The sequence below is a fragment of the Nannobrachium achirus genome (assembly GCF_963921795.1).
Source record: "Nannobrachium achirus genome assembly, chromosome: 20".
In the NCBI taxonomy this organism is placed as follows: Eukaryota; Metazoa; Chordata; class Actinopteri; order Myctophiformes; family Myctophidae; genus Nannobrachium; species Nannobrachium achirus.
In genome coordinates, this window is record NC_137827.1 from 497,501 (window position 1) to 525,000 (window position 27,500).

The following is a 27,500-nucleotide window of genomic DNA, read 5'->3' on the forward strand; positions in this document are numbered from 1 at the left end:
TTCTAAAGTCTGTCTGGATTTCACCACAATGTGCATGTTAATGGCACACTGTGATTGGCTGCAGCCGTGTGCTGTGCTAGTTTTAATAATGAGTTGTTAACAGCTACGTTAGTTTTGCAAGCCGCCGCCTCCCACGTTCTGACTGCCGTCATCACTGACACTAAACCAGCTGCTTGTCCAATGTGAGCGTGTTGCTAAATGCTCCCCTAGAAATCACTTGTGCAAGAAAGAAAAGCATGTAAATCCGTTGATCCAAACTGTAGAAGACAGTGCGTCTGCTTTAGCTGTACAGCCATGTTATTGAGTACACTGTAAAAATCAAACCTCGGTTCGAAGTGAAGCGGTGATTTTTTATTCTATGTGTACTAGAGCTTTGAAATCAGTGTTCCAGATCTATAATAGTGATAACGTAATAGAGTATAAATAATGTAATAGAGTATAAGTACCTCTCTTAGCGTAGCTAAGGTCTTTTTATCGATGGTCGCTTGTTTCTGTAAATCCTTGTTCTCTCTCTCCAGCTCCTTGGCTTTGATTGACACCTCCTTCAGCCTATCCACTTCCTTAACCAGAGCCCCGCCCTCCTTTTCCACGGCAACCAATCGCTGGGCTTTCTCCTCCAGCTCCGCCTCCTTGGCCTCCAGCTGCGCTCTGATTCGCCGGCTCTCCTTCTCCAGCTGCTTCCTGTCCTTCTCTGATTGGTCCAGCTCGGCACGGAGGCGGGTCCTCTCCGTGTCTCCTTCCTCCCTTCGTCTCCTTTCCTCCCTCATCTCCTCCACTTCCCTCCTCAGCTCCTCCTCCCTAAGCCGCGCCTCCTGCCGCGCTAGCTCTGCCTCCTCTGTGTCGGCCCGCCTCCTCTCTCTGTCCTCCTGGAGGCGCTGTTTCTCCTGCTTCGATACAGTTACAGATACTGTAGGTTAGTATAGAGTTAACTATAGTATATATATATATATAACCTAGTTAACCTGTTTCTCCTGCTTCAATACAGTTACACATAATTACATATAGTTAATCTCCTCTGTGTCGGCCCGCCTCCTCTCTCTGTCCTCCTGGAGGCGCTGTTTCTCCTTCTTCAATAGAGTTATAGATACTGTAAGTTAGTATAGAGTTAACTATAGTATATATATATATATATATATATATATATATATATATATATATATATATATATATATATATATTAGGGCTGTCAAATGATTAAAAATTTTAATCAGATTAATCACAGCTCAAAAATGTATTAATCATGATTAATCACGAATCGAACTATGTCCAAAATATGCCATTTCTTTATGTATATTGTTGCGGTAATGGCATGCTAAATGCAAAGATACATTTATCATACAATATGTAGGCCTATATATATGTTTATTATCATTATTGGTAGGTTAGGCTCCAGTCTCTCTCTAGTTATTGTATAGTATACAGTATTCTCTCTAAGGTAACAATAGTAGATATAAGAACTAACAGTACTGACCTGGTTAAATCCTAACCCTACTGTAGGTAGGTAGGTAGGTACCCTAACCCTAACCCTACTGTAGGTAGGTAGGTAGGTACCCTAACCCTAACCCTACTGTAGGTAGGTAGGTAGGTACCCTAACCCTAACCCTAACCCTACTGTAGGTAGGTAGGTAGGTACCCTAACCCTAACCCTACTGTAGGTAGGTAGGTAGGTACCCTAACCCTAACCCTACTGTAGGTAGGTAGGTACCCTAACCCTAACCCTACCAAGTTAGTTATAGATACTGTAGGTTAGGCTCCAGTCTCTCTCTAGTTATTGTATAGTATACATTAGTATTCTCTCTATGGTAACAGTAGTAGATATAGTATCTAACTAACAGTACTGACCTGCTAGTTGCATCCCCAGTCTCTCTCCTCTAGTTAGTATATAGTATAATATTCTCTCTATGGTAACAGTCTCTCTCCTCAATTAGTATATAGTATAATATTCTCTCTGATAGTAACAGTAGTAGATATAGTATCTAACTAACATTACTAACCTGGTTAAAGCTAGTTAGTTGCAGCTCCAGTCTCTCAGTCCTCCTCTTCTCTCCTCTAGTTATCATATAGTATTGTATCTACAGCAGTAACTAACAGTAACTAATAGTACTAACCTGGTTAAAGCTAGTTAGTTGGAGCTCCAGTCTCTCAGCTCTCCTCTAGTTATCATATAGTATCTATAGTTAAAGGTACAGGACTAGTATAGTATAGTTATATACCTGGTTAAAGCTAGTTAGTTGCAGCTCCAGTCTCTCAGCTCTCCTCTTCTCTCCTCTAGTTATCATATAGTATCTATAGTTAAAGGTACAGGACTAGTATAGTATAGTTATATACCTGGTTAAAGCTAGCTAGTTGGAGCTCCAGTCTCTCAGCTCTCCTCTAGTTATCATATAGTATCTATAGTTAAAGGTACAGGACTAGTATAGTATAGTTATATACCTGGTTAAAGCTAGTTAGTTGCAGCTCCAGTCTCTCAGCTCTCCTCTTCTCTCCTCTAGTTATCATATAGTATCTATAGTTAAAGGTACAGGACTAGTATAGTATAGTTATATACCTGGTTAAAGCTAGTTAGTTGCAGCTCCAGTCTCTCAGCTCTCCTCTTCTCTCCTCTAGTTATCATATAGTATCTATAGTTAAAGGTACAGGACTAGTATAGTATAGTTATATACCTGGTTAAAGCTAGCTAGTTGGAGCTCCAGTCTCTCAGCTCTCCTCTTCTCTCCTCTAGTTATCATATAGTATCTATAGTTAAAGGTACAGGACTAGTATAGTATAGTATAGTTATATACCTGGTTAAAGCTAGTTAGTTGCAGCTCCAGTCTCTCAGCTCTCCTCTTCTCTCCTCTAGTTATCATATAGTATCTATAGTTAAAGGTACAGGACTAGTATAGTATAGTTATATACCTGGTTAAAGCTAGTTAGTTGGAGCTCCAGTCTCTCAGCTCTCCTCTAGTTATCATATAGTATCTATAGTTAAAGGTACAGGACTAGTATAGTATAGTTATATACCTGGTTAAAGCTAGTTAGTTGCAGCTCCAGTCTCTCAGCTCTCCTCTTCTCTCCTCTAGTTATCATATAGTATCTATAGTTAAAGGTACAGGACTAGTATAGTATAGTTATATACCTGGTTAAAGCTAGCTAGTTGGAGCTCCAGTCTCTCAGCTCTCCTCTTCTCTCCTCTAGTTATCATATAGTATCTATAGTTAAAGGTACAGGACTAGTATAGTATAGTTATATACCTGGTTAAAGCTAGCTAGTTGGAGCTCCAGTCTCTCAGCTCTCCTCTTCTCTCCTCTAGTTATCATATAGTATCTATAGTTAAAGGTACAGGACTAGTATAGTATAGTTATATACCTGGTTAAAGCTAGCTAGTTGGAGCTCCAGTCTCTCAGCTCTCCTCTAGTTATCATATAGTATCTATAGTTAAAGGTACAGTACTAGTATAGTATAGTTATATACCTGGTTAAAGCTAGCTAGTTGGAGCTCCAGTCTCTCAGCTCTCCTCTTCTCTCCTCTAGTTATCATATAGTATCTATAGTTAAAGGTACAGGACTAGTATAGTATAGTTATATACCTGGTTAAAGCTAGCTAGTTGGAGCTCCAGTCTCTCAGCTCTCCTCTTCTCTCCTCTAGTTATCATATAGTATCTATAGTTAAAGGTACAGTACTAGTATAGTATAGTTATATACCTGGTTAAAGCTAGTTAGTTGGAGCTCCAGTCTCTCAGCTCTCCTCTTCTCTCCTCGCGCCTCCTCCCTGCTCTGCTCCAGCCTGTTCTCCAGCTCTTCTCGGTCTCTCCTCTCCTGCAGCGCCTCCTCCTGGAGGGAGGCCAGGCGTGCGGCGGAGGAGCGCAGGCTGTCCAGGGAGACGTGGAGCTCCAGGTTCTCCTTGGTGAGGGCCAGGTTCTCCTCCTCGCGGCGGCCCAGCCGCCCCGCCTCCCTGCGCGCCTCCTCCGCCTCCCTCTTCAGCCTCCGCGCCTCCTGCTCCATGCAGGACACCTCCTTCTGCAGCACCTCCCCGCGCTCGCTGGACACGCGCAGAGACGCCACCTAGAGGACGCACAGAGAAGTACGGTCATATGAAGTCTCTGAAGCTACAGGACAGCTCCTTCTGCAGCGCCTCCCCGCGCTCGCTGGACACGCGCAGAGACGCCACCTAGTGGTAGGACAGAGACAAGCACAGTCAACGTACATCCATGAGGTCATAGGAAGTCTTTGAAGCTACAGGTCACATCCATGAGGTCATATGAAGTCTCTGAAGCTACAGGTCACATCCATGAGGTCATAGAAAGTCTTTGAAGCTACAGGTCACATCCATGAGGTCATAGAAAGTCTCTGAAGCTACAGGTCACATCCATGAGGTCATATGAAGTCTCTGAAGCTACAGGTCACATCCATGAGGTCATATGAAGTCAAGCTACAGGTCACATCCATGAGGTCATATGAAGTCTCTGAAGCTACAGGTCACATCCATGAGGTCATATGAAGTCTCTGAAGCTACAGGTCACATCCATGAGGTCATATGAAGTCTCTGAAGCTACAGGTCACATCCATGAGGTCATAGAAAGTCTTTGAAGCTACAGGTCACATCCATGAGGTCATAGGAAGTCTCTGAAGCTGCAGGTCACATCCATGAGGTCATATGAAGTCTCTGAAGCTACAGGTCACATCCATGAGGTCATATGAAGTCAAGCTACAGGTCACATCCATGAGGTCATATGAAGTCAAGCTACAGGTCACATCCATGAGGTCATATGAAGTCAAGCTACAGGTCACATCCATGAGGTCATATGAAGTCTCTGAAGCTACAGGTCACATCCATGAGGTCATATGAAGTCTTTTCTAGCAACAGGTCAGAGCTGGCTTTGGAGAAGAAAGGTCACTTCAACGTAGTGAAGAACCTGCCCACACCTTGGTCTCCATCAGGTTGGACTGCTGGAACCACACCTCATCATCAGTATGTAAACACCTCATCATCATGATAGGATGATGATGAGTATGTAAACACCTCATCATCATGATAGGATGATGATGAATATGTAAACACCTCATCATCATGATAGGATGATGATGAATATGTAAACACCTCATCATCAGTATGTAAACACCTCATCATCATGATAGGATGATGATGAGTATGTAAACACCTCATCATCATGATAGGATGATGATGAATATGTAAATACCTCATCATCATGATAGGATGAAGATGAATATGTAAACACCACATCATCATGATAGGATGATGATGAGTATGTAAACACCTCATCATCATGATAGGATGATGATGAGTATGTAAACACCTCATCATCATGATAGGATGATGATGAATATGTAAATACCTCATCATCATGATAGGATGAAGATGAATATGTAAACACCACATCATCATGATAGGATGATGATGAGTATGTAAACACCTCATCATCATGATAGGATGATGATGAGTATGTAAACACCTCATCATCATGATAGGATGATGATGAGTATGTAAACACCTCATCATCATGCTAGGATGATGATGAGTATGTAAACACCACATCATCATGATAGGATGAAGATGAGTATGTAAACACCTCATCATCATGCTAGGATGAAGATGAGTATATAAACTCCTCATCATCATGATAGGATCCTGATCGGGCCTTTAGCAGACAGTATTAACATCCTCCAGTCTCTTTCTGGACTGAATACAAGGTATTTGGTCTCCTCTCCACAACCCTCCAGTCTGACTGAATACAAGGTATTTGGTCTCCTCTCCACAACCCTCCAGTCTGACTGAATACAAGGTATTTGGTCTCCTCTCCACAACCCTCCAGTCTCAACCTCTGCTCTTCAAACCGCTGGGGGCGACAAGGCCTCCCTGACAACCTAACGCTAACCCTAGCCAGGCCCCCTGGTGGCCACCTGAGAGCAGTACAGTCTTTAAAGAGAGGTTTCACCTCTAGGCTTTATGAGCTCATGTTTTAAATGATGTCTTTAGCATATTAATATTATATTAAAGTTAGAATATTAGATGAACCGGGTGATCTTATTGGTGGTTAAGGCTGTCCATCATCTAGCCCTCTTTAATCTTATTGGTGGTTAAGGCTGTCCATCATCTAGCCCTCTTTAATCTTATTGGTGGTTAAGGCTGTCCATCATCTAGCCCTCTTTAATCTTATTGGTGGTTAAGGCTGTCCATCATCTAGCCCTCTTTGATCTTATTGGTGGTTAAGGCTGTCCATCATCTAGCCCTCTTTAATCTTATTGGTGGTTAAGGCTGTCCATCATCTAGCCCTCTTTAATCTTATTGGTGGTTAAGGCTGTCCATCATCTAGCCCTCTTTAATCTTATTGGTGGTTAAGGCTGTCCATCATCTAGCCCTCTTTAATCTTATTGGTGGTTAAGGCTGTCCATCATCTAGCCCTCTTTGATCTTATTGGTGGTTAAGGCTGTCCATCATCTACCTCTCTCTTCAGGGTGTCTCTGATTCGCTCCAGTTTCCCCGCATCTCGCTCCGCCTCCTCGCACCGCAGCGCTTTCTCCCGCAGTCTCTCTGTCTCCTCATTGGCCAGTTTCAGCTGGGCCTCCAGGCCGGCCAATCGGGCGCCGGTGTCGGTGATGTTCTGGTGGAGGAGGCGGTTCTCCGCCTCCACCTCTCCAAGCCGCGCCTCCCTGCTGGACTGAGCGCGCTCATCAAGAGACCCCGCCTCCCTCTGCAGCTCTGAGATCTGATTGGACAACAACATTTCATTATCATTTAAGCCCTGAGCCCAGTAAGAGCCCCCAGGCACCCCTCCCCTCTCCTCCCCTCTCACCCTAACCCCTGGTTATATAGGCATATGGCATGTTATATAGGCCTATATTGTGTTATATAGGCATATGGCAGACCTGTGTGTCTTGCTGTGCGGTCACAGTGTGTAGCAGTGAGTGTGTACCTTCAGGACAGTATTGTCTATGTGAAGCAGTGTGTAACAAACCTGTGTGTCTTTCTGTGCGGTCACAGTGTGTAGTTGTTGTGTAACCGTGTGTAGTTGTCTCTCCAGAGTGTGTTTGTCTTTCAGAAGCTCCTCCCCCAGTGATTCCATGTCCTGATTGGTCAGTTTCTCCTGGTCCAACAAGCACTGCAACCTCTGCACCTGCACGCGGTAGAGTTAGCATTAGCATTAGCATAACAACACGTGGCAGAGTTAGCATTAGCATAACAACACGTGGTAGAGTTAGCATTAGCATTAGCATTAGCATTAGCATAACAACACGTGGTAGAGTTAGCATTAGCATTAGCATAACAACACGTGGTAGAGTTAGCATTAGCATTAGCATAACAACATGTTTAAAGCTAAGCTACAATCTGACATGTTTAAGTTAAGGTACAATGTGACATGTTTAAGTTGAGGTACAATCTGACATGTTTAAGTTAAGGTACAATCTGACATGTGTGTTACTCAGACTGTTGCTGTCTCTCTGCTGCCCCTGGTGGAAGGTTAGGGTATAGTGTATAGTGTATAGAGCATCGCAGTTTAAGCCCCGTCCGCCCTCACTCCGGTGTGGGAAGTGTTTTCCCCATGCATTTCATCCATAGACATTTCATAAAGTATTTATTTAAACATCTTTTAAGCCTCTGACAAAACCACCCCGGCTGGTGAGGAATCATGACAATAAACATTATGCATGCAACGATTAATTAGAAAGATGAGTTTTTTCAGCTTTCTAATTAATCGTTGCATGCAAAAAATAATGTTTATTGTCATGATTCCTCACTCTAAAACGTTTAGTTCCAATACTTGATTCTGATTGGCTGGTTTCTGATTAGACCATTTCTCCTCTAGCAGTCTCTCCATGGTGTTTATAGTGTATAGTGGTAGGGTATAGTGTATTATAGAGGTATATACACGTTGTTTATAGTATATACAGTAGTGGTAGGGTATATTATAGTGTATAGTGTATTATTATCCTCTACCAGTCTCTCCATGGTGTTTATAGTGTATACAGTAGTATATAGTATATAGTGGTAGGGTAGGTAGATGGTAGATGGGGGTACCTTATCATCCAGCAGATGTTTCTCCTCTACCAGTCTCTCCGTGGTGTTTATAGTGTATACAGTAGTATATAGTATATAGTGGTAGGGTAGGTAGATGGTAGATGGAGGTACCTTATCATCCAGCAGGTGTTTCTCCTCTGCCAGTCTCTCCATGGTGTTTATAGTATAATATACAGTGGTAAACAGTGTACATGGTAGGGTAGGTATGGTATATGGTAGTGGTGTACATGGTATAGGGTAGATGGTAGATGGAGGTACCTTATCATCCAGTAGATGTTTCTCCTCTACCAGTCTCTCCATGGTGTTTATAGTATAATATACAGTGGTAAACAGTGTACATGGTATAGGATAGATGGTAGATGGAGGTACCTTATCATCCAGCAGGTGTTTCTCCTCTACCAGTCTCTCCATGGTGTTTATAGTATAATATACAGTGGTAAACAGTGTACATGGTAGGGTAGGTATGGTATATGGTAGTGGTGTACATGGTATAGGGTAGATGGTAGATGGAGGTACCTTATCATCCAGCAGGTGTTTCTCCTCTACCAGTCTCTCCATGGTGTTTATAGTGTATACAGTAGTATATAGTATATAGTGGTAGGGTAGGTAGATGGTAGATGGAGGTACCTTATCATCCAGCAGGTGTTTCTCCTCTACCAGTCTCTCCATGGTGTTTATAGTATAATATACAGTGGTAAACAGTGTACATGGTAGGGTAGGTATGGTATATGGTAGTGGTGTACATGGTAGGGTAGGTAGATGGTAGATGGAGGTACCTTATCATCCAGCAGGTGTTTCTCCTCTACCAGTCTCTCCATGGTGTTTATAGTATAATATATAGTGGTAAACAGTGTACATGGTAGGGTAGGTATGGTATATGGTAGTGGTGTACATGGTATAGGGTAGATGGTAGATGGAGGTACCTTATCATCCAGTAGATGTTTCTCCTCTACCAGTCTCTCCATGGTGTTTATAGTATAATATACAGTGGTAAACAGTGTACATGGTAGGGTAGGTATGGTATATGGTAGTGGTGTACATGGTATAGGGTAGATGGTAGATGGAGGTACCTTATCATCCAGTAGATGTTTCTCCTCTACCAGTCTCTCCATGGTGTTTATAGTATAATATATAGTGGTAAACAGTGTACATGGTAGGGTAGGTATGGTATATGGTAGTGGTGTACATGGTATAGGGTAGATGGTAGATGGAGGTACCTTATCATCCAGTAGATGTTTCTCCTCTACCAGTCTCTCCATGGTGTTTATAGTATAATATACAGTGGTAAACAGTGTACATGGTAGGGTAGGTATGGTATATGGTAGTGGTGTACATGGTATAGGGTAGATGGTAGATGGAGGTACCTTATCATCCAGTAGATGTTTCTCCTCTACCAGTCTCTCCATGGTGTTTATAGTATAATATATAGTGGTAAACAGTGTACATGGTAGGGTAGGTATGGTATATGGTAGTGGTGTACATGGTATAGGGTAGATGGTAGATGGAGGTACCTTATCATCCAGCAGGTGTTTCTCCTCTACCAGTCTCTCCATGGTGTTTATAGTATAATATACAGTGGTAAACAGTGTACATGGTAGGGTAGGTATGGTATATGGTAGTGGTGTACATGGTATAGGGTAGATGGTAGATGGAGGTACCTTATCATCCAGCAGGTGTTTCTCCTCCACCAGTCTCTCCATGGTGTTTATAGTATAATATACAGTGGTAAACAGTGTACATGGTAGGGTAGGTATGGTATATGGTAGTGGTGTACATGGTATAGGGTAGATGGTAGATGGAGGTACCTTATCATCCAGCAGGTGTTTCTCCTCTACCAGGTGTACATGGTATAGGGTAGATGGTAGATGGAGGTACCTTATCATCCAGTAGATGTTTCTCCTCTACCAGTCTCTCCATGGTGTTTATAGTATAATATACAGTGGTAAACAGTGTACATGGTATAGGGTAGATGGTAGATGGAGGTACCTTATCATCCAGCAGATGTTTCTCCTCTACCAGTCTCTCCATGGTGTTTATAGTGTATACAGTAGTATATAGTATATAGTGGTAGGGTAGGTAGATGGTAGATGGAGGTACCTTATCATCCAGCAGGTGTTTCTCCTCTACCAGTCTCTCCATGGTGTTTATAGTATAATATACAGTGGTAAACAGTGTACATGGTAGGGTAGGTATGGTATATGGTAGTGGTGTACATGGTATAGGGTAGATGGTAGATGGAGGTACCTTATCATCCAGCAGGTGTTTCTCCTCCACCAGTCTCTCCATGGTGTTTATAGTATAATATACAGTGGTAAACAGTGTACATGGTAGGGTAGGTATGGTATATGGTAGTGGTGTACATGGTATAGGGTAGATGGTAGATGGAGGTACCTTATCATCCAGCAGGTGTTTCTCCTCCACCAGTCTCTCCATGGTGTTTATAGTATAATATACAGTGGTAAACAGTGTACATGGTAGGGTAGGTATGGTATGGTATATGGTAGTGGTGTACATGGTATAGGGTAGATGGTAGATGGAGGTACCTTATCATCCAGCAGGTGTTTCTCCTCTACCAGTCTCTCCATGGTGTTTATAGTATAATATACAGTGGTAAACAGTGTACATGGTAGGGTAGGTATGGTATATTATATGGTAGTGGTGTACATGGTATAGGGTAGATGGTAGATGGAGGTACCTTATCATCCAGCAGGTGTTTCTCCTCCACCAGTCTCTCCATGGTGTTTATAGTGTATACAGTAGTATATAGTATATAGTGGTAGGGTAGGTAGATGGTAGATGGAGGTACCTTATCATCCAGCAGGTGTTTCTCCTCTACCAGTCTCTCCATGGTGTTTATAGTGTATACAGTAGTATATAGTATATAGTGGTAGGGTAGGTAGATGGTAGATGGAGGTACCTTATCATCCAGCAGGTGTTTCTCCTCCACCAGTCTCTCCATGTTGGCCTGGAGCTCCTTGTTCTCCTTCTCCAGCTTCAGCACCCGGCTGGACACGCCCTCATTCAGCTCCTCAACCAATGACTGACGAGCTGCAAACACACATAGGATAGAGTAGGATGGGGTTAGGCTAATCCTAGTCACGTGTAGCCAGACAACTATTTCATAGAGTCTGGAACTACACCTCCTGAATGCTATATAGAGTCTGGAACTACACCTCCTGAATGTTATATAGAGTCTGGAACTACACCTCCTGAATGTTATATAGAGTCTGGAACTACACCTCCTGAATGTTATATAGAGTCTGGAACTACACCTCCTGAATGTTATATAGAGTCTGGAACTACACCTCCTGAATGTTATATAGAGTCTGGAACTACACCTCCTGAATGCTATATAGAGTCTGGAACTACAGCAACTGGACGGCCAGTAATGGAAGCTGGCATTTCCGTTCAAATATATTTTAAAATGTAATTTCTCCTAAGCATCAAGCTAAATATGCTTAGATGATTTTTATTCATATTAGGATAAATGTGAGGGATGTTAAAAATAAAACGGAAGTGAGGAGGAGGCTTCACTTCCACTGTTCCAACTGTTGGCATAATTATTGGAGCATGGAAGAGGCTCAAGATGAACATCTCACCTTGTGGGGTATCAATGATCATGAGAAAGATGAGGGATCAGACCAGAACTACTAGGGAGGACCTGAAGAGGACTGGGACCACAGTCTCAGAGATTACCATACCATTAGTAAGATACGACGCCGCCATTGATTACAATCATGCAGCGAGTGCAGTGTAAGGTCCTCTGCTCAAGCCAGCACAGTCTAAGCCTGTGTGAAGTTTGCCAATGACCATCTGGATGATCCAGTACTGGCTGTGTGTTTTGGGTCGTTGTCATGCTGGAAGACCCAGCTATAACCCAACTGCAATGCTCTTACTAAGACCCAGCTATAACCCAACTGCAATGCTCTTACTAAGACCCAGCTATAACCCAACTGCAATGCTCTTACTAAGGGAAGGAGGTTGTTGTGATACATGGCCCCATCCATCCTCCCCTCAATACGGTTTGGTGCTGCAGTTGCTCCAGCTCCCAGCCCAGGTGAACAGACTCATTATGTTAAGGTATGGTATGGTATGGTAGGGCAGTCAGTATGGTTGTGGTGCTGCAGCTGCTCCAGCTCCCAGCCCAGGTATATAGTTGCGACCGTAAGGTCGCAGTTTAGTATCAAAACCTCCACCGGCCGTCACACGTCACACCTTTGCCCTGCTCATATCTGGGCTCGTTTGTGTATTGTATCACGCCACATCATCGGCTGAGGACTGTGTGATGTCATCATATCTCCATATATGGAGACATAAGTTGCTCATGCCCAAATATGGGCTGGTGAGGTCAGACTTAGTGTGATGCGTAGGTTATCTCCATATATGGAGATTCAACTTCAATGAGTAACCATGGCAAATCACACCGTACACAAATGACCCTTATATAAGACCGGCATTATCTACCGACAGCTGCTATAAGCCAACCCTGGCGATAAGGTCTGAGTCGAAGAAATGCTTCTTTCCTGGCAAGAATTGCCCCTTTATACTGTAGGGCTCGTTTGTGTATTGTATGACATCACGCCACATCATCGGCTGAGGACTGTGTGATGTCATCATATCTCCATATATGGAGAAATAAGTTGCTCATGCCCAAATATGGGCTGGTGAGGTCAGACTTAGTGTGATGCGTAGGTTATCTCCATATATGGAGATTCAACTTCAATGAGTAACCATGGCAAACTGTCAACTGCCCGTATGTCTTGATAATTGGTAAAACAAACGTTTGGCCTATTTGTGGAGATATCTCCCGATTAGGGAGTCTTACTGGTATAGTAAGGTACATACAGTCAGTATGGTTGTGGTGCTGCAGCTGCTCCAGCTCCCAGCCCAGGTGAACAGACTCATTATGTTAAGGTTAGGTATGATAGAGGTTATGGTAGGGGTTAGGTATATAGATATAGTATAGTATAGTGTAGGTACATAGATAGATAAGGTACATACAGTCAGTATGGTTGTGGTGCTGCAGTTGCTCCAGCTCCCAGCCCAGGTGAACAGACTCATTATGTGAACAGACTCATTATGTTAAGGTATGGTTAGTAGGGTTATGGTAGATAGAGGTTAGGGGTACAGTACATAGATAGGTACAGTACATAGATAGGTACATAGTCATTATTGTGGTGTTGCAGCTGCTCCAGCTCCCAGCCCAGGTGAACAGACTCATTATGTTAAGGTATGGTAGAGGGTATGATAGGGGTTAGGTATGTAGGTATAGTATAGTATAGTGTAGGTAGATAGATAGATAAGGTACATACAGTCAGTATGGTTGTGGTGTTGCAGTTGCTCCAGCTCCCAGCCCAGGTGAACAGACTCATTCATGCTTTGTTTCTGGTTGATCTCCAACATCATGTTCTCCTCAACAAGCTCTTCTAACCGCCTCCTCTCACTGTCACGCTCCTACACACACACACACACACACATATATATATTATACACTGTCACACTCCTAGACAGGAAGGGGAAACACTTTTAGCAAAGGCAAACAAACTCTTATATTAATGAGGATTCTACAAGCTTGTTGTTCACCCTGGTCCCCAGCAGGGGGAGACAATGGTCATGTTGTCATGGTAACTAGCTGGTCTGTATTATCTATTTTTATTACGGTCATTTCAAATACACTCAAGGTGGCCATATTTTAGGCAGGTAATTGGTAATGTACTCTTTAATGTATGGCAGGAACTTAGATCATTTAAATACTTGCTATGTCTACATTTCAATCCATCTAAATGTATGTAGTCTTAGAAATCAGTTCAGGTACAGTGCATGGTTGTCAGCATTATATCCATATCTTCTTTTCCCTTCAAGGCTCGCCACAGCCAATCATCTGCCTCCATCTCACCCTGTCCTCTGCCTCCTCTTCTCTCACAGCGACTAACTTCATGTTCTCTTTCACTACTGTACATCCATACTGTACATCACTACTGTACATCTAACTTCATGTCCTCTTTCACTACTGTACATCCATACTGTACATCACTACTGTACATCTAACTTCATGTCCTCTTTCACTACTGTACATCCATACTGTACATCACTACTGTACATCCATACTGTACATCTAACTTCATGTCCTCTTTCACAACATCCATAAATCTCCTCCTTGGTCTTCCTCTAGGCCTCCTGCCTGGAGGTTCCAACCTCAGCATCCTTCTACCCATCACTATCCTCCTCTGTACATGTCCAAACCATCTCACTATCCCTCCTCTGTACATGTCCAAACCATCTCACTATCCCTCCTCTGTACATGTCCAAACCATCTCACTATCCCTCCTCTGTACATGTCCAAACCATCTCACTATCCTCCTCTGTACATGTCCAACCCATCTCACTATCCCTCCTCTGTACATGTCCAAACCATCTCACTATCCTCCTCTGTACATGTCCAAACCATCTCACTGTCCCTCCTCTGTACATGTCCAACCCATCTCACTATCCCTCCTCTGTACATGTCTAAACCATCTCACTGTCCTCCTCTGTACATGTCCAAACCATCTCACTATCCCTCCTCTGTACATGTCCAACCCATCTCACTATCCCTCCTCTGTACATGTCTAAACCATCTCACTGTCCTCCTCTGTACATGTCCAACCATCTCACTATCCCTCCTCTGTACATGTCCAAACCATCTCACTATCCCTCCTCTGTACATGTCCAAACCATCTCACTATCCTCCTCTGTACATGTCCAACCCATCTCACTATCCTCCTCTGTACATGTCCAAACCATCTCACTATCCCTCCTCTGTACATGTCCAAACCATCTCACTGTCCTCCTCTGTACATGTCCAAACCATCTCACTGTCCTCCTCTGTACATGTCCAAACCATCTCACTGTCCTCCTCTGTACATGTCCAAACCATCTCACTGTCCTCCTCTGTACATGTCCAAACCATCTCACTATCCCTCCTCTGTACATGTCCAAACCATCTCACTATCCCTCCTCTGTACATGTCCAAACCATCTCACTATCCCTCCTCTGTACATGTCCAAACCATCTCACTATCCTCCTCTGTACATGTCCAAACCATCTCACTATCCCTCCTCTGTACATGTCCAAACCATCTCACTATCCTCCTCTGTACATGTCCAAACCATCTCACTGTCCCTCCTCTGTACATGTCCAACCCATCTCACTATCCCTCCTCTGTACATGTCCAAACCATCTCACTGTCCTCCTCTGTACATGTCTAAACCATCTCACTATCCCAGTGATGTTAATAGGTTTTTAATGTAATGAGTCCCGGGACCCAAGAGGGGTCTTTCGGATGAGTCCCAGGGATATTTTATGGGTCCCACAAAAATTCAATGCGTCATGTCATTTTTGACAAAGTGCAGCATTTAACTTGAATTGGTTATTATATGGTTATGTTCATCTTACATAGAAATGTGTCTGAAAGAAATGAACCACAATTCCAAATCTTACAATTTTAATACTTCCAAATAGTCATGTGACGGTTTGATTTTTTTAATACCGAACCGGTAATATCGGATGTTGACCACTTGGGGGCGCAGATAGAAGCTTTTACCGAGTCTTCATAATGAACAGCCACCTGTTATTTTATATACATCGATAATATATGGATCTTCTCAGTGAGATGATATCTCCTGTTTGTACTGTTACTGCTTCTATGGAATGGGGGAAATGCTCTGCCGTGCTTGTGTTTGCTCTCCTGTACAGAGAACCAGTGGACTGGGTCAAAAACAGTGGATTGGGGTTGCTTGTAGATCGGCTACTTTTGTTTTGAACGGTTGATCATAGAGGGACGTGCCGCCCCTCTATGGATGCGGGAGGGCAAGGCACAGGCGGCCGCGGTAGTCCGCTGCCCCGGCGGACCACCAAATGGACGGCGCCGCCACGAAAACACTATAATCAATCAAACAGTTAGGCAGCCTAGGCTACATACATACATGTCCAAACCATCTCACTATCCCTCCTCTGTACATGTCCAAACCATCTCACTGTCCCTCCTCTGTACATGTCCAAACCATCTCACTGTCCTCCTCTGTACATGTCCAAACCATCTCACTGTCCTCCTCTGTACATGTCCAAACCATCTCACTATCCTCTGTACATGTCCATTGTCCAAACCATCTCACTGTCCTCCTCTGTAAATGTCCAAACCATCTCACTGTCCCTCCTCTGTACATGTCCATCTCACTGTCCTCCTCTGTACATGTCCAAACCATCTCATTGTCCTCCTCTGTACATGTCCATCTCACTGTCCTCCTCTGTACATGTCCAAACCATCTCACTGTCCCCTCCATGTATGGTGATGCGTATCGTATCGCTGTTAAATGTAAGGTTAAATCCCTACTATAAACAGTAGTATTATATAATAGTATAGTATCATATATGAACCACCTCTCAGCAGCAGACTGTATTATATATAATAATATAGTAATGAATAAAATGATATAGGGTATATAATATAGGGTATATAAAAGACCATGTAATGAATGTAATGATATAGGGTATATATAATAGGGTATATATAATACCATTTAATGAATATAATGATATAGGGTATATAATAGGGTATATAATAGGGTATATAATATAGGGTATATAATAGGGTATATAATATAGGGTATATACTGTATAATACCATTTCCAGGTCGTGTAGCTTGGCCCTCAGCAGAAGGTTGTCTTTCTCTATGGAGTGCAGTTTATCAGAGCGCCCTCTAGAGGCCTGGAGCTGCTCCTCCAACAGAACCTTGGTCTCATGAAGAGTTACGTTGTCCTCACGCAGCTCCTACACACACACACACACACACACACACACACACACACACACACACACAGACACACACACACACACACACACACACACACACACACACACACACACACACACACACAGATGTTTAGCTAAATGTTAACATTGTTAACAGTGTGTAAGTGTTACACCACCAGGGGGTGGTATCGTACCTCTACTCGTGTCTTGTAGAAGTGCACGTCGTTGAGTTTCTCTTTACATCGTGTCAGTTCCGTCTCCAGTCGGTCGACCCGAGACGCTCGCTCTCTCAGGGCGTCGACCTCATCACGATAAACACGAACCGACCGCGCCTCCACCGTCAGAGACTGGTTCTGTTACACGCACGCACGCACGCACGCACGCACGCACGCACGCACGCACACACACACACACACACACACACACACACACACACACACACACACACACACACACACACACACACACACACACACACACACACACACACACACACACACACACACAGCAACAATTAGACTCATTAGTTGTTCATTAATTGTGCCAGTTTGACAGACAGAGACTTGTTAAATTGTAGACATGAGAGTTAAATAAATACTAATTAGAGTTAGGGTTAAGTGACATGAGAGTTAAATAAATACTAATTAGAGTTAGGGTTAGGTTATAGAGTTAAATAAATACTAATTAGAGTTAGGGTTAGGTTACATGATTGTTAAATAAATACTAATTGTAATGTGTGATCTATCCCTATGGAATTTATGGCATGCATGTGCAAATAAAAACAAATGTAATGCTTCCTATGGTTAACACATCTGGTGCCAACCCCGAGTTTCCCGAGTTTGAAAAGGTACTACCCCTGTGCCAACCCCGAGTTTCCCGAGTTTGGGCAGTTTTTGAAGAAAAAAAAAGATTTTTTTCAAAGATTTTTTTTTTCAAAAATGTTTTTTGGACCTCCAGAGATGTATTAGTCATGATCGCGATCGCGAAATTGCATGTTTAACCCCCATACCAACCCATTCTTTCAAACATGGCAGCCATGTTTGTTTACATCTGAAGAAAACATAATAATATTTTTTTGCACATGCATGCCATAAATTCCATAGGGATAGAGAACACATGACATTTATGACATCATCAACTTGTGACAGGCATTTCCCCTGTTGAGTGAAAGATTAGCTATTTCTAGAAGAAATATTTAAGGTGTTTTTAATTTTACATTGTAGTTATAGAGGACAATTTTAATGTATTAAGGCATATTTGTCGTATTAGCCAGGGATCCTTTTAAATAAAGAGTTAAATAAAGGGTTAAATGTTCACCTCCTGTTTGAGTCTGTTGAACTCCAGATCTAAACGTTCAACCTCATGTTTAGAATCCATCAACTGTTCAGTCTTCTCCTCCCTGTGGAAGCACACACACACACACACACACACACACACACACACACACACACACACACACACACACACACACACACACACACACACACACACACACACACACACACACACACACACACACACGTACGTTAAGTATAATGATGCATGTGTTTAAATCATGTTGATATATTTCTATCCTCAAAAACAAATATTTGAATATTCCATTATTCTAACCAATCCTTAATTACAATTAATTGTAGCTGTTTTTACTTGATTATTAGAACATTTTATTTTTTTACTATCAAGCCGCGGAATCAAGAATTGTTCTCATCAGAATCAGGATTTTTCTCCGCAAGACATTTTCTCATCAGATTCCTGGGGGGACGAGACAGTAAACTATACATTCTAAAACAGTTAGTTCCAATACTTGATTCTGATTGGCTGGTTTCTGATTAGACCTACTGAGTGACTGTGGGCGGAGCCTCCTATTCCCCATTCAACAGGTGTGTTGTTTCTGCAGCCTGGACGGGAACTGCTTGTTGTAGCTGAGAACTAACTAACTAACTGTTGTAACTGGTAACTGTAGCTTGAAGCTGAGAACTAACTAACTAACTGTTGTAACTGGTAACTGTAGCTTGAAGCTGAGAACTAACTAACTAACTGTTGTAACTGGTAACTGTAGCTTGAAGCTGAGAACTAACTAACTAACTGTTGTAACTGGTAACTGTAGCTTGAAGCTGAGAACTAACTAACTAACTGTTGTAACTGGTAACTGTAGCTTGAAGCTGAGAACTAACTAACTAACTGTTGTAACTGGTAACTGTAGCTTGAAGCTGAGAACTAACTAACTGTTGTAACTGGTAACTGTAGCTTGTAGCTGAGAACTAACTAACTGTTGTAACTGTAGCTTGTAGCTGAGAACTAACAAACTAACTGTTGTAACTGGTAACTGTAGCTTGTAGCTGAGAACTAACTAACTAACTGTTGTAACTGGTAACTGTAGCTTGTAGCTGGGAACTAACTAACTAACTGTTGTAACTGGTAACTGTAGCTTGTAGCTGAGAACTAACTAACTAACTGTTGTAACTGGTAACTGTAGCTTGTAGCCGAGAACTAACTAACTGTTGTAACTGGTAACTGTAGCTTGTAGCCGAGAACTAACTAACTAACTGTTGTAACTGGTAACTGTAGCTTGTAGCTGAGAACTAACTAACTAACTGTTGTAACTGGTAACTGTAGCTTGTAGCTGGGAACTAACTAACTAACTGTTGTAACTGGTAACTGTAGCTTGTAGCTGGGAACTAACTAACTAACTGTTGTAACTGGTAACTGTAGCTTGTAGCTGGGAACGACATTCTGAAAGACCTTGTAGTGAATTACCTGAAGCTCATTATCACTCATAAAAGAAAACCAGAGATTTTCAGTCTCTGCTAAAAAAAAGAAAAATCATCATTTTGAAAAGCTGTCGTCCTCCTCATTATATTAAACTCCGACCCTGGACAGAACTTATTATACGTACAGGTGGTGTTGGTATGGTTACTATAGTAACAGTAACAGTATTATATAACATATTGTACTTACAGTTCTTGTCGATATCTCCTCAGCTTGGCTCTGGTATCTGCTAACTCCACAGACAGATGCTGTTTCTCCTCTTTACTCAGTGGCGCCCCCTGGTGCTGTGGGAGGTTCCTGCAGCCTTCCTGAGGCTGTTGACTGGAGAGATAATCTCTGTCCTGAGTCAGATCTGATATCACCTGGAATAAATGATATTATTGACATAATTAAAACATTTGAGATATGGGTTGAGAATGGATGGAGAAGTGACAGTGTTGAGGAAGCACCTCATTAATATGTCAGAGAGGAGCTTAACAAGACAATGGGACGTTTTCTCTATTCTCAGAGAGGCAGATCTGGCTTCTATTTTTCTTAATATGCTTTGTTGTAACATTAACCTGTTGAAATGATTTTGTAATTACAAAGAGAAATGGTTAAAGGACAACATTATGGTCCAAGTTAAAACTTAGATCATATTATGTCCAGACTAAGCATTGTTTTGGTCAAATCCTTTTTAACCAGAAACCAGTGGTCATTGTGTGCTCAGCTGAGAGGTTAGGTTCTCAGCTGAGAACCTAACCTCTCAGCTGAGAACCTAACCTCTCAGCTGAGAGGTTCTCAGCTGAGAGGTTCTCAGCTGTACCAGAAGAGAATGTATGTGATCTGAATGATGTTGAAAATGAATTTCATTTCATGTTTATTGTACTGTCTATGATGATTTGAGGGTCCCTTTGTTTAATATAATGCAAAACCAAAACCTGAGCTGTTCTGGTGTGTTTCAATGGTTGTTTGATTATGTTTAATTTATATGTTACATAATACATTTATATGTATTAATAATATATGTTTAATTATGAAGACATTCTGTTTCTACAGCCTGGAGTAGAAGACAGTCAAACAGTAATAATAATAATACGTGCTAAAGTCGTTTTTTAGTTTGATCATTGTTTGTGTGAATTGTTATGTTGGTTCATTGTCTGTCAAATGAAATGTAAAAGTCCATATATGGGCTGGGCTTCCTTGGAAGCATGACACTTTAATAAAGAAAAATCAAAAAGAAGGAAAAACAAACAAACAAAAAAAACAAACGACTATGTTGACTGGAGAGATCTGATAAATGATATTATCAATGATATTATTATCACGTCAAGTATATTTAACCATTTATTGCATAAATGGAATACAGTTAATCTTGGCGTTAAAAAGGGCTCTGCGTTCTGAGATGTTCCCTGAATGTTGTACATGAATGCTTGCTATGCAAAACCAGGGAACGCTAAGCAAGACCACCATAGGGTTACCCTAACCCTAAGCAAGACCACCATAGGGTTACCCTAACCCTAAGCAAGACCACCATAGGGTTACCCTAACCCTAAGCAAGACCACCATAGCCATACAATAGCAGAACAATAGCAACCCATTGACATGTAACATAATCACAAGTATTTGAGCTTAGCCAGACTGATCAAAGGTGGAGGCTGGGGTGGAGGAGGAGCTAGCAGGGTGGAGGAGGAGCTAGCAGTGAGGAGGAGGAGCTAGCAGGGTGGAGGAGGAGCTAGCAGGGTGGAGGAGGAGCTAGCAGTGAGGAGGAGCTAGCAGGGTGGAGGAGGAGCTAGCAGGGTGGAGGAGGAGCTAGCAGTGAGGAGGAGGAGCTAGCAGTGAGGAGGAGGAGCTAGCAGTGAGGAGGAGGAGCTAACAGGGTGGAGGAGGAGCTAGCAGTGAGGAGGAGGAGCTAGCAGTGAGGAGGAGGAGCTAGCAGGGTGGAGGAGGAGCTAGCAGTGAGGAGGAGGAGCTAGCAGTGAGGAGGAGGAGCTAACAGGGTGGAGGAGGAGCTAGCAGTGAGGAGGAGGAGCTAGCAGGGTGGAGGAGGAGCTAGCAGTGAGGAGGAGGAGCTAGCAGTGAGGAGGAGGAGCTAGCAGGGTGGAGGAGGAGCTAGCAGGGTGGAGGAGGAGCTAGCAGTGAGGAGGAGGAGCTAGCAGGGTGGAGGAGGAGCTAGCAGGGTGGAGGAGGAGCTAGCAGTGAGGAGGAGGAGCTAGCAGTGAGGAGGAGGAGCTAGCAGTGAGGAGGAGGAGCTAACAGGGTGGAGGAGGAGCTAGCAGTGAGGAGGAGGAGCTAGCAGTGAGGAGGAGGAGCTAACAGGGTGGAGGAGGAGCTAGCAGTGAGGAGGAGGAGCTAGCAGTGAGGAGGAGGAGCTAGCAGGGTGGAGGAGGAGCTAGCAGTGAGTATCCCAGGCTTGGGCTATCCAAGCACAAGGAATATTTCAAGAAGGAATGTAAACACGTGACCACTGGGCATGCGCCATGTCTGGCTATGAAGCTCACCATGGGTGCCAGAACTCGCACCGGCGATAAAATACATGTCAGTGAAGCCACCGCAGTTTTCCCAATGACCCTGAGCGCAACGGTGGGGGCCGATGGGCAATAGGCTTCCCACACTCCCCCGCCCCCACCGTTGCGCTCAGGGTCGTTGGGAAAACCGCAGTCGCGTCAGTGAATGGAGCCGCCTTTGTCATATAATCTGTTCTGGAATATAAAAGAAGACATATCAAAGGTATTTTTTACAATCACTTGCTTTTTGATGTGCACAGTACATAATGAAATAATAATAATAACAGTAAATAATAATCGTTTGTCTCCGAAGTATCGTGAGATTTGGTTCCCAGACAGGAAACGGTGTATAGTCTCGCAATACTTGGCACGTTTAGAAACATACTTTTTGCTCTTTAGATACTGCTATAAAATGACACAGTGCACACATCGAAAATCCACACAGCACAAAAAATGTGTGACATGCCTTCTTTTATTTTCCTGAGCTGAGTATGTTATAAAGGTCTCACTTTTTCATAAATAGTGTTTGTTCATGAACTTCATGTGAGCTGCTGGGAGGCTGCTCCACAGTCTAACACCCAACTTCTGGCTGCAGTTTGGCACCCATGGTGCGACCAATCTGCAGTTTGGCACCCATGGTGCGACCAATCTGCAGTTTGGCACCCATGGTGCGACCAATCTGCCGGTTGGAACTGCGAGATAGCGAAAGGGACGTGGCTGTCTTTACCTCTAGGTAGAGAAAGTGAGCCGTATTTAAAGGAGCCTTCCCTATACTGACGAGAGCTTTGATTGGATTAGACAGTGTGATGTAATGACCAGCTGATATGTGAATGACGAATAGGAAAACAGCTGACTGACAGCAGTAGCCAGACAACTATTCCACAATCTCTGAATTCTATATAGAATCTGGAACGGCAGCTCCTGAACGGCGAGTATCGGAAGTAGCCACTGCTGCACTGAACTGTAGTCCCCTGGTAGTCCCATTGGAAACATAACAGAAGCACACTAGCATAGACAGAGTCATTCTAATGAACTGTAGTCCCATTGGAAACATAACAGAAACACACTCACACAGACAGAATCATTCGAGCAGCATATTCTTGTTATGGGTGTATAGTTTAAGAAAACATTTGAAAACATCATGGAAGTAACACCAACAACACCAGAGAAAGACGAAACAACGCCCCCAAAAATATTGAAAGGAGACATAACACTTCCAGTAGGACATGTTATTGCTACTGCACCAAGGGAGCGGGTGCGTCACATCCGCTTTATCTCACACTCATCGTTTCTATTTCTTTATCTCACACTCATCGTTTCTATTTCTTTATCTCACACTCATCGTTTCTATTTCTTTATCTCACACTCATCGTTTCTATTTCTTTATCTCACACTCATCGTTTCTATTTCTTTATCTCACACTCATCGTTTCTATTTCTTTATCTCACACTCATCGTTTCTATTTCTTTATCTCACACTCATCGTTTCTATTTCTTTATCTCACACTCATCGTTTCTATTTCTTTATCTCACACTCATCGTTTCTATTTCTTTATCTCACACTCATCATTTCTATTTCTTTATCTCACACTCATCGTTTCTATTTCTTTATCTCACACTCATCGTTTCTATTTCTTTATCTCACACTCATCGTTTCTATTTCTTTATCTCACACTCATCGTTTCTATTTCTTTATCTCACACTCATCGTTTCTTAAAAGAAGCTAAACTAACGCTGACGCTTCATTTACATTAAATACATAATTAACAACATTAAATAACCCTAAACCCTGTGTGTGTGTGTGTGTGTGTGTGTGTGTGTGTGTGTGTGTGTGTGTGTGTGTGTGTGTGTGTGTGTGTGTGCGTGCGTGCGTGCACGTGTGTGTGCGTGTGTGCGTGCACGTGTGCGTGTGTGTGCGCGCACCTCAATAGCCTTGTCTCTCTGTTCAATCAGTTGCCGTAGCGACAGAGCCATGTTGCGCGACATGGGGTTCAGCTCTTCCTGTGCAAGCTCCGCCCCTTCCTGTAGCCACGACACGTCCAGGACATTCAGCTGGTTGTGAGTCACCTGGACACGCACACACACACACACACACACGCACGCACGCACACGCGCACGCACACGCACACACACACACACTCACACACACACACACACACACACACACACACACACACACACACACACACACACACACAAACACACACACACACACACACACACACACACACACACACACACACACACACATTTTAACAGTTTATTTATGTCCACAAGGGAAATTGCAAACATGGACACAGATATTTTTGGTGCATCAAAGCATCGTGTCAGAGGGTCAGGGTGGCTCAGCGGCTCAGTAGCCTCACAACCACAACGTCCCGGGTTCGATTCCTGCAGGGGAAGCTGTGGGCTGACTGTATTCCATCAGGTTATTGAAGCAATAAGCCACAAGAGGCCAGTGGTTACCTGTTATTTTATAACGGCTGAGAGGCGTAGGGAGACCCTCCAACCCTATAGACATGTACCAATTAAAACTGTTCTATTTCACTATAAGGTCTGCTCTGCAAGAAAGTAGTCCCCAGCTACAAGAAAGAGTTCCCGGCCAGGCTGCAGAAACAACACACCTGTTACTTGCAATCAAGTTCTCTAGTCTGGCTTCACAACACTGTGGAGAGAAATAACACACCTGGGTTTGATATAAACTGATTAAAGGAGTGGGTTATAGTCTCATATACCACAGCAATTAAAGGGAAACCAGCCAAATCAGAATCAAGGAATGGAACTAGCTGTTTTAGAAATAGAGTTAGATAGAATGCAGAGAGACAGTGGGGTCTTCAGATTATGGTAGAAAAAGTGAGAATGAGTCTGCAGTTGTAACTGCAATGGGAAGCTCCTTCTACAGTTTGGGAGGCAGAAGGGAGAAGAGTCTGGGACGCGTGGAGCGTCGTCCAGGGTGTTTTAGGGAAGGGAGAAGAGTCTGGGACGCGTGGAGCGTCGTCCAGGGTGTTTTAGTCGTCCAGGGTGTTTTAGTCGTCCAGGGTGTTTTAGGGTTAGGGTTAGGGTCGTCCAGGGTGTTTTAGATTCAAGTTGAGAAAGTATTTTTTTACCTCTTGGATGTGAGAGACGATGGCAGCTTGCGTCTCAATGTCCAATAACTTGATCTTCTCGATCATCTCTTCTTTACGTTCACACTGAACACACACACACACACACACACACACACACACACACACACACACACACACACACACACACACACACACACACACACACACACACACACACACACACACACACACACACACACACACACACACACACACACACACACACAGGAATATGATGAATATGATGAATATGATGAATATGATGTCATTCGGTGTAGTGGCCTTCTATAGCCACTAGGTGGTGGTGGTGTATCAGCTACATAATAAACTAATATTATGTTATGTTCATAAAGCTATGTATAATCAGTGGTGTAAAGTAACTAAGTACATTTACTTAAGGACAGTTTTGAGGTATTTGTACTTTACTTGAGTATTTCCAATTTCCAAAACCTTTACTCAAAATATTGTAATTTTACTCCACTACATTTATTTGAAAACGTACTAGTTACTTTGCAGGTATAAATTATAATATTATAAAACATAAATGAACTGGTTTAGCATTATTTTATACCTAGACTATTTGAAAATAGCTGAACTACAAGCTCACAATGTGTCACATTGTGACTTCCAGACATTGCAGTATTGATACTTTTACTTAAGTAAAACATTGGAGTACTTTTCCCAACACTGTGTAATGTTAAACAGTTCATAAAGCTGACATATTAAACAACTTGAGAAGGAATCGATGACATCAGTTTAGTAAGAGTGATAATAGATGATGATCTAGATGATAAGATCTATAGATAATAGATGATGATCCTTCCTGAAACCTGTATGAATGAAAGCAACTCATGTGTGTGTGTGTATAGGCGTGTGTGTGTGTATAGGTGTGTGTGTGTGTGTGTGTGTGTGTGTGTGTGTGTGTGTGCGTGTGTGTGTGTGTGTGTGTGTGTGTGTGTGTGTGTGCGCGCGTGTGCATGCATGTGTGTGTGTGTTCCTCCAGGAAGTGTATTTCTGTGTTTGTTTTTGCATGTCTGAACACAGCCGTTATCAGGCAGTTAATGAGGGTGGGGCCACGCACACACACACACACACACACGCACGCACGCACGCACGCACGCACGAGAGCAGGTGACAGAGAAAAAGGTGTGTAGGAGCAAGATATGCATGCGTGTCTGTGCGCGTGTGTTTGTGTATAGGAGTGTGTGTGTGTGTGTGTGTGTGTGTGTGTGTGTGTGTGTGTGTGTGTGTGTGTGTGTGTGTGTGTGTGTGTTACCTGGACAGCACAGCCCAGTATCAGCAGCAACAATCTGTTGAGTTCCTCCATGGATCTGACTGAGAATAAATATATGATTATGTAAACAACCAGACATGATTAATACACTGGTAAGACACCTCAGGGCAACATGCGACCTCGGTCGCACCATGTCTTGGCCATCTGGCCGGTGATGTATATGGGACCAGTTACCCATATATGGAGACCCCTGCTACCCATATGGGTACCCATATATGGAGACCCCTGGTACCCATATATGGAAACCCCTGGTACCCATATATGGAAACCCCTGGTACCCATATATGGAGATCCATGTACTGTATACGGAGATATGCTGTGAGAGCCCAAACATTATGTGAAAGTCCTACCTAGACATCATACCCTTTTATGCCCATACATGGAGATCCCTGTCTGTAGAACCAGCCACATAGATATGGGTTGTCTTGGCCATATATGGAGTTTGTTAGTGTGATATGTGGCCGACAGCTGTGACCATTCACATACTAAACTATAATAATAGAATAATATTTGCACTGTAAACACTTCTTCACCACCAATCACGTGTTTCATGTTTTTAGTTTGTTTTTTTGTTGTGCAGTGTGATGTCATAGTGATGTCATAGTGATGTCACAGTGAGGTCATACCTGACATGGGGTCCTTGGCGATGTGGAGAATATTAGGAAGTGACATCACGATCAACTGTTGCAAGGTTTCCTGTAGAAAAATAAATATATATAATAATAATCTTTATTTTAATATCTGAACTTATCTGATACTGTTGTACTGACCGGTACAACCACAGTGTGTTACTGTTGTACTGACCGGTACAACCACAGTGTGTTACTGTTGTACTGACCGGTACAACCACAGTGTGTTACTGTTGTACTGACCGGTACAACCACAGTGTGTTACTGCTGTACTGACCAGTACAACCACAGTGTGTTACTGGTGTACTGACCAGTACAACCACAGTGTGTTACTGGTGTACTGACCAGTACAACCACAGTGTGTTACTGTTGTACTGACCAGTACAACCACAGTGTGTTACTGCTGTAC

At 43.0% G+C, this 27,500-nt stretch overlaps 1 protein-coding gene across 3 annotated transcripts in view; it reads right to left on the bottom strand.

Annotated features, from left to right (window-relative positions):
• ccdc88c (coiled-coil domain containing 88C) overlaps positions 1 to 27,500 on the bottom strand; it is an 80,630-nt gene that overhangs the window by 32,126 nt on the left and 21,004 nt on the right. For all 3 annotated transcript variants that reach the window (XR_013963135.1, XR_013963136.1, XM_080750604.1), the window contains 14 exons: positions 27,089 to 27,158; positions 26,445 to 26,503; positions 25,169 to 25,252; positions 23,985 to 24,128; positions 19,766 to 19,938; positions 18,125 to 18,206; positions 17,002 to 17,160; positions 16,679 to 16,825; positions 13,329 to 13,470; positions 10,934 to 11,064; positions 6,956 to 7,114; positions 6,443 to 6,706; positions 3,684 to 4,043; positions 447 to 887 (listed from right to left, as the gene is read on the bottom strand). Coding sequence is in view for 1 of the 3 variants with exons in the window: in XM_080750604.1 (XP_080606730.1) it covers positions 447 to 887; positions 3,684 to 4,043; positions 6,443 to 6,706; positions 6,956 to 7,114; positions 10,934 to 11,064; positions 13,329 to 13,470; positions 16,679 to 16,825; positions 17,002 to 17,160; positions 18,125 to 18,206; positions 19,766 to 19,938; positions 23,985 to 24,128; positions 25,169 to 25,252; positions 26,445 to 26,503; positions 27,089 to 27,158 (2,415 nt within the window). In the remaining 2 variants the exon portion in view is untranslated. The remainder of the gene's footprint in view (positions 1 to 446; positions 888 to 3,683; positions 4,044 to 6,442; positions 6,707 to 6,955; positions 7,115 to 10,933; positions 11,065 to 13,328; positions 13,471 to 16,678; positions 16,826 to 17,001; positions 17,161 to 18,124; positions 18,207 to 19,765; positions 19,939 to 23,984; positions 24,129 to 25,168; positions 25,253 to 26,444; positions 26,504 to 27,088; positions 27,159 to 27,500) is intronic.